The 15,046-nt window shown below is 60.3% G+C and overlaps 2 protein-coding genes across 3 annotated transcripts; one reads left to right on the top strand and one right to left on the bottom strand.

The window, feature by feature from the left end:
- Positions 1–9,744: 9,744 nt before the first annotated feature.
- Positions 9,745–11,656, bottom strand: LOC109277145 (translation initiation factor IF-2-like). The gene is made up of 3 exons (XM_053893073.1): positions 11,630–11,656; positions 10,762–11,332; positions 9,745–10,336 (listed from the first exon to the last, which is right to left on the bottom strand). The coding sequence occupies exons 1-3, from the start codon at positions 11,654–11,656 to the stop codon at positions 10,029–10,031; spliced, it is 906 nt and encodes a 301-aa protein (XP_053749048.1). The 3' UTR covers positions 9,745–10,028.
- On the top strand, positions 11,299–14,454 carry SPHK1 (sphingosine kinase 1). 2 transcript variants are annotated; one of them, XM_019466122.2, is made up of 6 exons: positions 11,299–11,611; positions 11,926–12,129; positions 12,508–12,660; positions 12,747–12,841; positions 12,923–13,038; positions 13,350–14,454. In XM_019466122.2, the coding sequence occupies exons 2-6, from the start codon at positions 12,120–12,122 to the stop codon at positions 14,137–14,139; spliced, it is 1,164 nt and encodes a 387-aa protein (XP_019321667.2). In that variant the 5' UTR covers positions 11,299–11,611; positions 11,926–12,119; the 3' UTR covers positions 14,140–14,454. The 2 variants fall into 2 exon arrangements, with proteins under 2 accessions (XP_019321667.2, XP_019321665.2); XM_019466120.2 differs by lacking the exon at positions 11,299–11,611 and having other exon boundaries at positions 11,656–12,129.
- Positions 14,455–15,046: the final 592 nt, after the last annotated feature.

Raw genomic sequence — 15,046 nt, 5'->3', positions numbered from 1 at the left:
AACGTTTACTTATTCTTGGGAGAGAGAGAGAGAGAGAGAGAGAGAGAGACAGAGCACGAGCGGGGGAGGGGCAGAGCAGACACAGAATCCGAAGCAGGTTCCAGGCTCTGAGCTGTCAGCACGGAGCCCGACGCGGTGTTCGAACTCACAACCTGTGAGATCGTGACCCGAGCCGAAGTCGGACATTAACTGAATGAGCCCCCCAGGCGCCACGACTTAACCTAGCTTTTTAAATTCCCCAATGCTCCTTTTTGATCCCACCTAGCCGGATTGACTGTAATAGCTGCCGAGACCCCTGTCCCCTCTACTTGGAGCCTGGCTGGCGGCCAGCTTTGTCACCCTTCCCACGTTCCCACGCTGGTGTCTGAGGGGATGTAGGGAGATTGTGATAAGATGCGTCATTTCTCCACTACGCCTGGTCCATTTCCAAACATGAAATAGTCACTGGGACCATGACAGTTCACGATGCCCTTCAAGAAGTTTTCTGTGGCATTTACAGAAATCTGTGCGTTCTTTGAGCTTGGCCACCTGCTTGGAAAACACGCTAGAAATCCCCCCACACGCCCACTTTCTTTTTAAGTTTCTTTATTTTGAGAGAGAGCACACGTGTGTGAGCACAAGGAAACTTGAGCAGGGGAGGGGCGCAGAGAGAGAGAGAGAGAGAGAGAGAGAGGGAGAGAGAGAATCCCAAGCAGGCTCCACACCATCGGCGTGGAGGCGGACGCAGGGCTCGAACCCACGGATTCATGAAATCATGACCTGAGCTGAACTCAAAGAGTCGGACACTCAATCAACCGAGCCATCCAGGCTCCCCAAGATTCGCTAAGTCGGCAGCTTCCAAATTTGTCTGCGCGCTAGATCTCCAGGGGGTTCCAACGTGCTGCCTCCTTTGGGAGCTACGGTGCTAAGTGACCCTGGAATTAGAAGGGGCCATCAGCAGATCCCGTGGCTATTGTCTGTGGCCTCCTCTCTGCTTCCTACTAGGGATATCCTCAGGCCGGGGCGCCTGGGTGGCTCAGTCGGTTGGGACCCCGCCTTTTGGTAATGGCTCAGGTCAGGATCTCACGGTTGGGTTCATGGGATCGAGCCCTATGTCGGGCTCTACGCTGACAGCTCAGAGCCCGTTTCGGATCCTCTGTCCCCCTCTCTCCCTGCCTCTCCTCCGCTCACGCTCTGTCTGTCTTTCTCGCTCTCTCAAAGATAAGTAAACATTCAAAAAAAATTTTTTTTTAAGAAATGGACATTTTGTGCATCACAAAAGAATGATCCTGAGAGAGGCACTGCCCTTTCCTTCAAGTTCCTTATTTGGAAAAAGAAATTGAGGTGAAACGCACAGGACACAAAATGGACAGCTCAGTGGCATCTCGTGCATTCAGTATTGTGCAAACACCGCCTCTGTCTCGTTCCAAAACATCTTCGTCACCCCCAAAATAAAACCCACGTCCAGTAAGCAACTACTCCCACGCCCCTCTTATCCCAGCCACTAATCTTCTTATCTTGATTGACTTGCTCATTCTGTACACTCCAAACAAATGGAATCACACAACAGGTGGCCTCTTATTTATTATTTCTTTTACTGTTTATTTATTTTTGAGAGAGAGAGACAGACAGAGTGCCAGCGGGGGAGGAACAGAGAGAGAAGGAGACACAGAATCCGAGGCAGGTTCCACACCCCGAGCCGTCAAGCACAGAGCCCGACGCGGGGCTCGAACCCACAGACCGTGAGATCATGACCCGAACTGAAGTCGGACACCCAACCGACTACACAACAGGTGGCCTTTCACACCTAGCTTTTTTCCACGGAACATCCTGGAGACTCGGCCACGTTCGGGCACGTGTCAGCACTTGCTTCCTTTTTGTGGCCAAATAACCACTCCACGATACGGATTTGCTGCTTCTGTCTATTCATGCGTCCACTGACGGACATTTGGGCTGTTTCCGCCTTCGGTTGTTGTGACTAGAGCTGCCGCGAGCATTGCTGCCGAAGTTTTGTGCGGACACGTTTTCGTTTCTCGCGGGTGCACGTAGACCCAGGAGTGCAACTGTTAGGTCACATGTTCAACGTTCCGAGGAACCTCATTTTAAAAGCTATTTCTCTCAAAGGCTGATGGGTAATCCTAGCTTCCTTTCCCACTTTGGTTAGGGCCACGTTTCCACGGTTGACCTGCTAGGCTTTGCTGAGTGCTCTCAACATGGGGGTCTTGGTCTAGAATGGCAGTTTCCAGATGTTTCTCTCAGGGTCTTCAGCATTGCAGAAACGCCCACGACTGGGGGCACCTGGGTGGCTCGGTCTGTTGAGTGTCTGACTCCGGGTGTTGGCTCAGGTCATGAGCTCACAGTTCGGGAGTTCGAGCCCCGAGTTAGGCTCTGTGCTGGCGGCGGGGATCCTGCTTGGGATTCTCTCTCGCCCTCTCTCTCCGCCCCTTCCCTGCTTGCACTCTCTCTGTCTGTCTCAAAATAAATAAGTAAACTTAAAAAAAAGAAAAGAAGAGCCTGGGACTGCAGGGACGTGGCCCTCCGTGTCCTGAGGTTTGCTGTGGCTCCCAGCTCCCGCTCAGCCTTGTCCCGGCCAGTGTGGCTCCCACAACGCTAAGGGCTGCAAATCAGAGTTAAGAGATCCAGCCCCTGAGGATTCAACGGGCTTCTCCCGTTGGGAATATCACTCGTGCCTGCCAGAGCTGAAGGAGGCGGACCCCGTCCCACGCTAATCATATTTTGCAGACATTGGGTGTTTTCCCTCCTCAAGGGCTCAAAGGTGTCCATCTGAGAACCGAGTAGTCACAGACACTTGTCACATGGTGCCTGGAACTCCGCCTAAAACGGTAGGATCTATGTGCTTGCTTGCAAATGCCCAGTTCTGATGCTATGGACTTTCCTAGGCCATCCGAGTCAGGAAGACTCAGATATCATTTTAACTCTGCCTCGGAGCCAACTGGCCGGCTCTCCCGGCCTGCTGTGCCCCGCCCGGAGGAGGTGGGGTGTGGGACCGCGCCCTTTCGGGCCCCCCGGCACCCCCTGGCACCGAGATGTGGCTCTCTCTCCTGGCCTCTCTGCTCCAATTGCTGAGGGGGATGCGGTGGGGAGAGGTCAGTCCGCAAGCATTTCTTGAGGACTTCCGTGGGGAGGACCACAATGACTGCAGTTCTAGGAAGGAGACGAGAAGGAAAAAGACGTGTTTTCCAGCCACCTAGTACACAGGAGCACTCTCCGGGCCCATTCCGTTTTTGGCTTAAAAAAATTTTTTTTAATGTTTATTTTTGAGAGAGAGAGAGAGGGAGAGAGAGAGAAAGAAACAGAGCGTGAGCAGGGGAGGGGCAGAGAGAGAGAGAGCGCCGCGGAATCTGAAGCAGGCTCCAGGCTCTGAGCCGGCAGCACAGAGTTCTACTTGGGGCTTGAACCCATGAACTGTAAGATCGTGACCTGAGCCGAAGTCCCACGCTTAACTGACTGAGCCACCCAGGTGCCCCCCCCCCCAATTTTTGCTTTTAAAAAACAAATTCAGGGGTGGCTGAGTCTGGGTGGCTCAGTCAGTTGAACGTCAGACTCTTTGATTTCAGCTCGGGCCGTGATCCCAGGGTCGTGGGATTGAACCCTGCGTCGGGCTCAGAGCTGAGCGTGAAGCCTGTTTAAGATTTTCTGTCTCGGGGGGCCTGGGTGGCTCAGTAGGTTGGGCTTCCGACTTCAGCTCAGGTCATGATCTCGCAGTCCGTGAGTTTGAGCCCCGCGTCGGGCTCTGCGCTGACAGCTCAGAGCCTGGAGCCAGCTTCTGATTCTGTCTGTCTCCCTCTCTCTCTGCCCCTCCCCTGCTCACATTCTGTCTCTCTCTCTTGAAAATAAACATTAAAAATTTAAAAAAAAAGATTTTTTTCTCTCTCTCTCTCTGTCCCTCTCCCCACATTCCCCTGAGTGTGCACATGTGCGCATTCTCTCTTTAAAACACACACACACACACACACACACACACACACACACAAGTTCACTAGTCTGTAAGCTTTGCCAGGTAATCACTTGTTTCCCCATTTCCTTTTTGAAAGTGAGTTTCAGAGAAGGCTGCTAGGATCATCTGACGGTGCCTTGAAGGAGAAATGACATCTTAACTCATTCTCAAGATGCTAGTCACGTGGCCGCGGCCAGGACTTCAGAGAACAAGGACCTGCTTTTGGAAATGGCTCTCCTGTCGGATCAGCACATCACTCCCCTTGATGCCCAAAGGCTTCGGGGAACACGTGTGCAATTAGGTTACAGTGTCCCTTGCCCCCAGCCCCCCTCCCCGGCCCCAGCTGTCCAGCCCATGCTGTATAATCATGGCTTAAATTACCGGGGCTGTGTCTGGAAAGAATCGAAGGGTTTGACCTTCAAGAGGCAAGCCTCCAGGGAAGAGGAATTTCTATTTTCAGGATGTGGATAATGAGCATCAGGGGTAGGCAAGCCCCGCTCCAGGATCCGTGTCTTTGTGCAGCCGGGCAGAGTAGGGCGCCCACGCCCCTCTTTTGCCCCCAAGCTACCACCCCCCACAGATGGCATCTATGGAGGAAGCCTGAGCAGCCGCAGGGTTCGGATGAAGGAGAAGGACGCATGTCCCAGGTGGCCACCAGGGGTCAGTGGGGTGCCGGGAGCGGGCGTTCCCAGAGGCAGGGCAAGCTTCTCTGGGTCCCGGTGACAAGGGACTTCACCTCCCCGGCAGCAGGCAGGCAGGGTCCACGTCAGGTTGGAGGGAAGGCACCGGACCGCTGGTGCCAATGCACCGCCCACCTCGGCCGGGTCCGGCCCACTCTGTTTGCTTTGGGAACGTCCCAAGGATGCATCTTAGCTTTTGAAAGAGGTGAGAGTGGAAAACATTGCACAACATCAAGCCCCCGGAAAATTGTGTACACACCCATCCCCTTGGCTTGGATCCTGCTTGTCCTGCTGTCCTGCTCCCCAACTTCAGAGCGCCAGGCCTCTCTTCCTGACTCCCAGAAGTTTCCCTTTGGGGAACTGCCGCGGGCGGCCTGACGTGGCTTTCCTTCCCTTGGATCAAGGCTCCTACCAGTTGCCCCCGGTCTCCGAACCAGTATAAATGAGCAAGTAGGCACAGTTGGGTGGGGTGGAGGGCCGGCTGCAGCCTCAGGAAGGGACAATCACGGCAAGCATCCAGGATGTGGGGTTGGCCACTGGCGAGCAGGCCAGAGGCTGCTTTGGGCCCAAACCGGAGCTGATGTCAGCCAGAGCCTCTGGAATGTTCCTAGCCACGATTTTCTGTGTGGCAGAGGCACACAGAGGGGCAGAGGCAGCAGGGCTGTTAGATCACATGATAGGGGCCGAGAGGACCACACGCTTCCTTTTGGTACCCGGGGGGCCCATGGCAAACCTTTCTGGCAAAGCCGAGTGGAGAACTCTGCCAGGCCGAAAAGGGATGGGCTGTTCTGCTTCCCGTCCCTTCCTCAGGTGAAAAGTTGGGGTTTTGGAATCCGGGAATTACTATGTGTAGCCAAGATGCCAATTTTTCTCTTGGGTAATTTTCAAAATTGGAAACCGGTATTCTTTGCAGGGAAGTCGACAGAATCACGTGTGGATACCAGCAAAAGTGTTTTCACCCCCACACGATAGACACTTATTTGGGGGAAAACAACCTCCTGGTGTGTGTTCACTTGGGGGTGCTGGGGGCGGGTGTCGGAAAGTTCTTCAGCCAAGACGCAGTTCCCAGACTTTCCCTAACTCCTCCGTGGTTGGCAGGATAACTGCCCCCCAAATGTCCAGGTCATAATCCCGGACGCGGGCGAACACGTTACCTTATATGGCAAAAGGGCTTTGGAAGAAGCTTAGGAAGCCTTAAATTAAGGCCCTTGAATGGTGAGACTATCCTGGGTTATAGGGGCGGGGCCGATGTAATCGCCGGGTTCCTTTGAGGAAGAAGGAGGTAGGAAGGTCAGAGACGTGACAATAGAAATAAAGGTCAGACGAAGATCTGAAGTCCTGTGCGACTGGCTTCGGAAGGAAGAGAGGGTCTGAGCAGAGCAATGCACATGGCCTCCAGAAGCTGGAACAGGTGAGGCAGGGCAGCCTCGCTGATCCATCTGAAACTTCTGACCTCTGGAGCTGGAAGACAGTAAATCTGGGCAGCAACAGGAACCTAATACGCTGACACAAAACTCAGCTTTGTTCTTCCAAGGGCCGGGGAAACAAACCCATCTTCTTAGGAAGCCAGAGACGCCATAAGTCAAGGTGTAAAGTAAGATCTGAAAGTCGAGGGAACAGTGTGCAAGCCTGGGCGTGCAAGGAAGTGTGGCAGACATCAACAACCCCTCCCAACGGATCGCACCCTGACAACGCCGGGAGAAGGGTGGTTCCGTTTTCCAGACGCCCGCTTTCCTCCAACACGCACGTGGACGCACATTATCTCCCTTTTTCAGGACACCTAGTATTTGTCCATTGAGGAAAAAAATGTTTTTTAAGTTTATTTATCTTGACAGAGACAGAGACCGCGTGGGGGGGGGGAGGGGCAGAGAGCGAGGGAGGGAGAGAATCCCAGTCTCCAGGCTATCAGCGCAGAGCCCAATGTGGGGCTTGAACTCACGAAACTGTGAGATCATGACCTGAGCCGAAACCAAGAGTCAGATGGTTAACCGACTGAGCCACCCAGGCGCTCCTAGTATCTGTACATTTTTATTTTTATTTATTTTATTTTATTTTTTTACATTTATTTATTTTTGAGACAGAGAGAGACAGAGCACAAGTGGGGGAGGGGCAGAGAGAGAAGAAGACACAGAATCCAAAGCAGGCTCCAGGCTCTGAGCTGTCAGCACAGAGCCCGATGCAGGGCTTGAACCCACAAACCGTGAGATCATGACCTAAGCCGGTCAGACGCTTAACTGACTGAGCCACCCAGGCGCCCCTATCTGTACATTTTTTAGAAAGTGTTTATTTATCTTTGAGAGAGAGAGTGTGAGCGAGAGAGGGGCAGAGAGAGAGAGGATCTGAAACCGGCTCTGTGCTGACGGCAGAGAGCCCGAGGTGGAGCTTGAAACTCACAAACCCTGAGATCGTGACCTGAGCTGAAGTCAGACACGCAACCTACGGAGCCACCCAGGCGCCCATTGTATTTGTACATTGTTTTGATCGAAAATGTGATACGCTAAAAAAGCCATACGTTAATTCACCCTAGAGTCCTAATAACTCATTGGTTTTTCCCCGCCCACAGTAATTTGCATTTGAAAAAGAACAAGCCCACAGAACAGAATACAGACCCCAAAGAACAAATCCAGGGGCGCCTGGGTGGCTCAGTGGGTTATGATCTCACAGTTTGTGAGTTTGAGCCCCACGTCCGGCTCAATGCTGTCAGAGCACAGCCCACTTTGGATCCTCTGTCCCCCTCTCTCTCTCTCTGCACCCTCCCCCCTCAACATACTGGTCTCAGACTCGGGACCTCTGGGTCGGTGAAACAGTAGATTTCTGGGAATTCACCCAGTTTGTGGTACTTTGTGACAACGACCCCACGAAACTAGAATTGTCTTCAGACGTTGGGCAGACATTCGAAAGGAGTGGAGTGGGCGTGGCCTGCAGGCCTCCACACTGAGGGCGTTCCAGAAGCTAATCACCGTGTCAGGGAGCTAGAATCAGCAGGCCAGCAGGTGAGGGGTGGAAGGCAGACCCCAGAGGAGACAGGTGTCCCCAGCCTTAGCAAGGAAACCCACGAGGACAAGGAGGCTGCCCGAAGGGTAGAGCTAAGCTGATCCCAACCACGGCAGAAACAGAAACTCTGAACACTCCCTGCGAGCAGCCAAGAATCCCGTGTGACCAGTCCGCCCTCCCGGATCTCCACAGGCGGCACACCCCACGACCCACAACACCCGGCACGGTCACGAGCATCTAGGAAACTCTCAGAACGGAAAGCCACATCTGGGACTGTCCTAGAACACAAGTCTTAAGGGGAGTTTGTAGAGTTGCACACCTCCCCTTCCCTGCCCTTGCGGCCTCTCAGGCGGAAAGGACTCAAGGTCAAGGGAGGCCTCGAGGCTCTGCAATTCAACTTGGGAGCTGCAATGTCCCAGGGAGGATGGAGGGATGGTGGGGATCCTATCCTAATAAAAGCAAGTCATGTGCCATCTGGCGGCCTTGGCCCCACGTTTCCTGAGAGCTGGAGCTGGGCCCAGTGAATGCCTGCTTTCTTTCTCTGAAGCAGAAGAGAGGCTCTCAGGAGTGTCTCCCTGGGGAGGCTGCCTGGGGGAGGAAGAGGTGGCTGGGAGAGATGGAAAGGCAGTCTCTCTGACCTGTGAGACAGGTATTGCCTTCAAGCCGAGCTACCCGGTGGCAATCTGGTCAGATCAAGCCTGGTGGGCCTTGCTGGGCACGGGGGCTGGTTGCTAGGACTAGGCTTGGGGGAGGAAGCCTGGAGAGGGCTTCAAGACGTTTTCTTTCTCTGGTTTTCTTTCTCATTTGGGGCAGGCCACCTACCGGGTCAATCGATAGGATACTCAAACTTTATCAGCAAGAGGCCTGTCTTCCCGGCCGGGAGGCAGGACTCCTGGATTTACTTCTCCGCTCTGTTGGGAATTGGTTTGACAGCTAGGGCAAGACCCTTCACCTCTCGGGGTTTGGGTGCCCCCGATTGTCAAAGGGCCACAAGCATCTTGTGCTTGCCCAATCCTGTCTCTTGGGCCAGGGCTGCTGATGGGTGAGTTTCTGCATCAGATAAGGTTCTTTAGAGAGAGGCTGGGGAGAGGCGGCCTGGGACCGGGAGGTGACTGACAAGAATGAGGGGGGTTACAGCGGGGGCCGTGGAGGTGAGGGGGGCAGGAGAAGAGGCGCCAGGGAGGACAGAGGAGCCATTGTGCAGACTGGAACCCGGGCCAGAGGGCTTTGCCCTTCACCTCCCTCCCACTGGGCCCCCGGAGGCCTGGATGAAGAGCCCAAAAGGCTGCCCCGCCTCCCCTCGCCCGCAAGGTTTCTGGTCAACCCCGCCTCCACCCGACTCCCTGCGACTCCGGCGGGGCTCCAGCCTGGGGCGCCTGGAGGAAGCGCGGGACCCTGTAGCAGGCGAGCTTTCTCACCATGGACTCATGCACAGCCACATCTTCCCTTCCCTGTGCCTCAGTTTCCCACCAGACTCCAAGGTTTAAAGCAGCGGCTCTTCAGGCCTGATGGGGGAAGGGGGAGGCTGGCCTGGCCTTCTCCGTAGCCACCTCCCTCCAAGGCCGAGATCTCAGGGGGAAAAAAGCGCGTCCCGCTTTTTCGAAAGCGCCTAATCCAGACTTAGACCCTAGCCTGCGCCGGAGGGGAAGAGCGGGGACGGAAGGGCGGGAAGGGGAGGAGGGGAGCAGGGGGGAGGGGCGGGTGGGCTGGATCAGGTCCTCAGGCTCCCGCACTGAGCCTCCTCCTCCGCCGCCGCCGCTCGCGTCCCCGCGTCGCGTGACCGCGGCACTGCGGCTGCAGCGCTGCCCTTCCCGTGCCGGTTTCCTGCGGAGTGGGGGTGGCGGGCCCGGAGGTTCAAGACCAGACCGCGGCCGCGGCGCTGCGAGAGGGTGATGGCGCTCCAGCTCCCTCCCCACGTTCTTAGTTTTACGGAGTTTCTCGACCCTCGAGCGCATCGCTGAGTCACTTTCTCGGAACGCGCTCGGGACGCTCGGGACCCAGCCAGGGCCGCCCGGGGGCCGCGCAAGGCGGAAGCGCGCACCGCTGCGACGCGCGCCGAGCCGCGGGTCCCCGGGCCCGCGCCTCCCTCCTGGCCGGCGACCGCGGGCTCCGCCCCCCCCCCCCCCCCCCCCCCCCCAGGTGCCGGGAAACCGGGACCCGCTGCCTGCGTTCCCCGGAAGAGACCCCGCGGAGGCGTGCCCGAGTTGCGACTTTCGGGGGCGTTGAGAAGTGCCAGGTGTGCGTGGGCCGCGTGGCTGCGGGTGCGGGCGCGCGAGCCCGCAGCAGCCTGGGCCCGGACCACCTCCGCCCGCTACAGGCGTTAGGCCTGTCCTAACTTTGGCCTCACCTGGTCAGGGCACCTAGTCGGCTTTGACCCCTTCCTCCTCCGGGTCTCCGCAGATAACCCCCCCGGGGACTCAACTCGAATTGGTCGCGGACACGTTCAGGTCAGACACTTTCTCCTGATGTGTATGTGTATCTCTCACGCACGCACTGACACGCGCTCCCCGCTCTGCCTCCGTCGAAGTGAAGGTTCCCCCGGCGCGCTTGCATCTTCCCACTGAGCCAGGGGAGGCGGCGGGGGACACTCCGCCGCGGTTTGGCTCTCCGATCCCGACGGGGACCCCTAGACCTTGTTCACACCTCACGGCGGGTGAGGGGCGTGGGACTGGATCGCCTGCTGCGGGACAGCTTCTCTCGCCCCGGTGAGCCTCGATGGTTCCCTCTGGGGGAAAAGATCCAAATTTTAAGGTTCTTGACAAGGCCCCCTCCTCCGGACAGCAGCCACCCCACCCCCCCACCCCCACCCCGGCGGGTCCCCTGTCCCCTCCCCCCGCCCCCCGACGGCGCGCCTGACTGCCGTGGGCTCGGTGGCTGCGCGACCGGGCTGTCGCGCCGGGAAGCCAAAAATAATCCTCCGGGGGAGAACGGGCGCGGCAGCAGAGACGCCCCGGCACAGAGGAGGGGTACTCGGTGGGGTCTGGGCCTCGAATTCCGGGGGGCTGCGGTGGGGCGCACGAAGGGGGAAGATCCCGGGACGGGAGGTCGCAGCGTCCAGGGGCAGCCGAGGGTCTGCCCGGAGCCCCAGAGGGGCGGCTCGGACTTCGGGCGGCGCGGCGAGTTCGCGCGGGGCCCGCGCTGCGCGTTCACCCTTGCGCGTCCGGGACTCTGAGCTCGCGGCCGCCGCTCGTGGCCGGACCCCGGGCTCTGCGCCTCGCCGACTCCAGCCGGGCCGCGGCGCCGCCTTCTCGCCGGTCGCCCAGTCTGAGCGGCGGGCGCGCGCGCGCGCGCGCGGCCGGGCCCCGAGATCCGGCCAAGCGTCAGCGCGGGGCCGAGCCGCGGGGGCCGACAGTGCGGGAGGCCGGGGGCGGGCAGGCCCTGGCCGCGCCAGGCGCCGGTTCCACCCCCGGGAGCGCGGGGGAGCGCGGGGTGTGGCCAGGCCGGGCGCAGAGGCACAGCGCCCTCCCAGCGCGGCGGCGCCTGGCGGCGAAGTTGAGCTAAAAGTTTGAGGCCAGAGGCGGCGGGGCCGCGGAGTCCGCGTTAGTCCGGCGCTCCGGTCGTCGCTCAGACGTGAGGCTGAGCCCGGGACGGGCTGAGTTCCGCCCTCGGCCACTGTAGGGAACGGAGGTGGCTCCTCCCCAGCAAACCGGACCGACTGGGTAGGGCCGCCCGCCCTGCCTTCTCGCCGCTCGTGGCTCCTGGGCGCCCACTCGGCGCTCGGCTGAGGGAGGCGACGGCCGGCCGCGGGGCTCGGGCTCGGCCCTCGCGCCACCCCGGCGCGGCTCCCACGAGCAAGGCGCGCGTCCGGGCAGCGTCGCGGGGCCCCGGGAGGCGCGCGCGGCGACCCCCGCCGCTCTGGAGCTCGCGGTTGTGGCCCCGGCCCGCCGGGGGTGGCTCGGGGCGGCGATCGCTCGCGCCCAACTTCGCGCCCCGCGATGCCCGCTCACGTTCTGGGATTTTTACGCAACCGGACTCCCCTCCCTCTGGCAGTCCCCGGGGGGTGAGGAGCTGGTGCGACCGACAGAGCCACGGGGCTGTGCCTCATCGTCGGGCCGGAACCCGAGGCCCCCAGGGAGGAGAGTCCCCAGGAAGAGAGACCCTTCGCCTCTGAGAGTGGAGGGGCGGGGGGGGGGGGGCTCAGTTCTAGGACGGGGGCGCCCTTGGTGGCGCCAGACCTCGGCTCTTTGGACCTCTCGGAGGACTAGGCGATGCCAGAGAGCGCGGCTCCCCGCGCGCGGCCCGAGGATCTAGCTGGGCGCTGCCCATCTCTGGGGGCCGCCCGGGACTCCGCCAGCGCTGTCTCCTCTCCCTCAGATCCCGCAGCCGCAGGGGATGACGCCGGTACCTCCGCGGCCCCGACTCCGGGCGGGAAGGGCGAGCCCCTCAGCCCGCACCGCGTCGCCCGCCTGGGCGGCACCGATAAGGAGCTGAAGGCAGGAGCCGCCGCCGCGGGCAGCCCCCCAACGGCGCTGGGGGCGCCCTGGCAGCTGGAGCCGCGGGACGAGGTTATGGATCCAGGTTTGTGGGGTCCCGGGCGGGGGGCGGGGGGGGGAGGGGCTGAGGGTGGGTGGCCCTTCCGCCCTTGCCAGGAAGAATGGCCAGAGTCAGCTGGGCAAAAAAAAGAAGGGGCTGGCTGGGGGACAGTCGAAACACTTTTCCCGACGAGGCCAGAAGCTGGCCGGGTGTGAGCCAAGAGCCGGGGTGGCAAGGGCACGGTGCTCCCTCCCGCTCCCGGAGCTCCCCCCTGGAAGGCCGCTGCCTCTGGCGGGGATCTGTTGGATCAGTTACCGGGGGAGTTCATCAGGCCCCACGTTTCCACCCCGAGTACCCCTTTTGTGATCCGCGGCCCCCTAGTGGCCGCTTGGGGACGCGGTCTTTTGGGGTTTGTTTTTACAGCGGGCGGCGGCGGGAGCCTGCTGCCCGAGCGGTGCCGCGTGCTGGTCCTGCTAAACCCGCGCGGAGGCAAGGGCAAGGCGCTGCAGCTCTTCTGGAGCCACGTGCAGCCCCTGCTGGCCCAGGCCGGCATCTCCTTCACGCTGATGCTCACTGGTGAGTGCCTCCCCGAGGGGTGGCAGGGAGCAACCCCGGCCACTGTCCCCCATACATACCCTCGGGGCCACCCGGTCTCTCCACAGAGCGTCGGAACCACGCTCGGGAGCTGGTGCAGGGGTTGGAGCTGGGGCGCTGGGACGCGCTGGTGGTCATGTCTGGAGACGGGCTGATGTTCGAGGTGAGGCCCGCCCCAAGAGACTGGGTGTGGGTGGTGGGGGGCGGGGTGCCCCCCAGGCTGAGGCCACCCGTGCTCCAACAGGTGGTGAACGGGCTCATGGAGCGGCCCGACTGGGAGACTGCCATCCGGAAGCCCCTGTGTAGCCTCCCAGCTGGCTCCGGCAACGCACTGGCAGCTTCTTTGAACCATTATGCCGGGTGAGAGCCCAGGGTCCGAGGGGGCCTCAGTTTCTCCTCCATGCCACCCTCCTGCCAGGTTTTCTTTTCTAAGTCCCCGTATCCCAGGGTAACTTCTGTTCCCTCTTCTCGGGAGCCTCCACGCTGTGTTCCGGGGCCCTCTCTCGGTCACTCCAGCTGGCTGCCTCCATCCACCTGCCCCCTCTGTCATTCCTACCGACTAACTCCCTAGGGACCCGGTGTTGCTTTGCCTGCCTCGAGTCCCCAGGCGGCGGAAGGGGAGGATGCGCGAGGGCTCCAGCCTCACTCCCTCCGACCTCTCGCCCCCGCAGCTACGAGCAGGTGACTAACGAGGACCTCTTGACCAACTGCACCCTGCTGCTGTGCCGCCGGCTGCTGGAGCCCATGAACCTCCTGTCACTGCAGACCGCCTCGGGCCTGCGCCTCTTCTCCGTGCTTAGCCTGTCTTGGGGCTTCATCGCTGATGTGGATCTGGAGAGCGAGAAGTTTCGGCGCCTCGGGGAGCTCCGCTTCACTCTGGGCACCTTCCTGCGCCTGGCGGCGCTGCGCGTGTACCGGGGCCGACTGGCCTACCTCCCCGCAGGAAGGGGGGTCCCCGGGGTGCCCGCCTCCCCTGCAGTGGGCCGGCAGGACCAGCAGGGCCCCACGGACGCGCACCTCGTACCCCTGGAGGAGCCGGTGCCCGCGCACTGGACGGTGGTGCCGGAGCAGGACTTCGTGCTGGTGCTGGCGTTGCTGCACTCGCACCTGGGCAGCGAGATGTTCGCCGCCCCGATGGGCCGCTCTGCCGCCGGCACCATGCACCTGTTCTACGTGCGGGCGGGCGTGTCTCGGGCCACGCTGCTGCGCCTCTTCCTGGCCATGGAGAAGGGGAGGCACTTGGAGCAGGCCTGTCCCTACTTGGTGTACGCGCCCGTGGTCGCCTTCCGCCTGGAGCCCAAGGATGGGAAGGGTGTGTTTGCCGCCGACGGGGAGTTGTTGGTCAGCGAGGCTGTGCAGGGCCAGGTGCACGCGAACTGCATCTGGATGGTCAGTGGCTGCGCGGAGCCCCCACCCGGCCAGAAGCCTGGGGGGGGATCCCCTCCAGAAAAGCCCTTATGACTCCACGGGCCTTGTCGTGCCTTAGCCTGCTTGGTCTACTCCGAGCTCAGGATCCTCTCCCCTTCCCCCAGGACCGGAGGGCCTGTCCCCAGCTAGTGTGGTGGTGGGGAGGAGCAAGCAGACCCCTGGAGAAGGTGGGAAGGCGGAGGATGTGCTTTGGAAGGCCGGGCTCTGCCTCCCAAAGGCCAGAATGAGGCTCTGGGCCAGGAGCCCAGCCGGTTGCCCCCCGCCCCTGCCTATGGGAGCCAGTCCCGTTTTGTCCTGGGAGCCCCACCCCATGAATCAAAACACAAATAAAGCGACCCTCCCAGCCTACTGGTGTTATTCCAGGTGTTGGGGGAGGGAGTAGGGTCTAGAACTTAACGTTAGCAATGCCCAGTGGTGCCTCCTGGATTGGACACGGCAGGATACTGACCCCTGCTAATAGTCATTTTGGTGGTGGGCACGGGACCAGGGCTAGTCCGGGTTTTCCTTTTTTTGCGGAGGTTAGGGCCCTGCCCCAATGATCATCCCGCCTTTGGCCTGGGAGAAGCCAGGGAGCTCAGCCAACTGCCTAACCCCATATGGAAGACAGACACTCAGATCTAGTGTCTTACCCAGGGCCACACAGCCAGTCAGTCTCCGCAAAAAGGGAAAATGTCTCCGATTTCGGGGGCATTAGGGAAATTGGCCACAAAGTCAAAATGGGAGGTAGTTACTCCCTTTGGAAAGGAGTCTTATCCCTCCAGTGAGGGCTCTAGGGCTCCCCCAGCCTCCTCCACCTCCTCTACCCTACCCTGCCCCTATCCCCCCATGGGCAGGAGTTAAAAGGAAACAGCAGGAGGGGCACATACCAGGCCCCCAAGCTGGTCACCGTTTTGGCGTATAGCCCAGGCCAGGTGCTCGGATGTCCGCTCCCCCAGCATCT

The sequence above is a fragment of the Panthera pardus genome, unplaced genomic scaffold (genome assembly GCF_024362965.1).
Source record: "Panthera pardus isolate Hobbes unplaced genomic scaffold, ASM2436296v1 HiC_scaffold_3, whole genome shotgun sequence".
NCBI lineage: Eukaryota > Metazoa > Chordata > Mammalia > Carnivora > Felidae > Panthera > Panthera pardus.
This window is presented reverse-complemented; position numbering and strand designations above follow the sequence as displayed.

Bases quoted from the DNA above. Each gene is read 5' to 3' on its own strand.
- SPHK1 (XM_019466120.2), top strand. From the start codon at position 11,820: ATGCCAGAGAGCGCGGCTCCCCGCGCGCGGCCCGAGGATCTAGCTGGG. The intron at 12,130-12,507 runs GTTTGTGGGGTC...TTGTTTTTACAG, and splicing joins GGACGAGGTTATGGATCCAG to CGGGCGGCGGCGGGAGCCTG. The intron at 13,039-13,349 runs GTGAGAGCCCAG...TCGCCCCCGCAG, and splicing joins TCTTTGAACCATTATGCCGG to CTACGAGCAGGTGACTAACG.
- LOC109277145 (XM_053893073.1), bottom strand. From the start codon at position 11,656: ATGAGGCACAGCCCCGTGGCTCTGTCG. The intron at 11,333-11,629 runs GTCGCACCAGCT...CGCCTCCCTCAG, and splicing joins ACAGCCCCGTGGCTCTGTCG to CCGAGCGCCGAGTGGGCGCC. The intron at 10,337-10,761 runs GTGAACGCGCAG...CTTTTCCCCCAG, and splicing joins AGAGTCCCGGACGCGCAAGG to AGGGAACCATCGAGGCTCAC.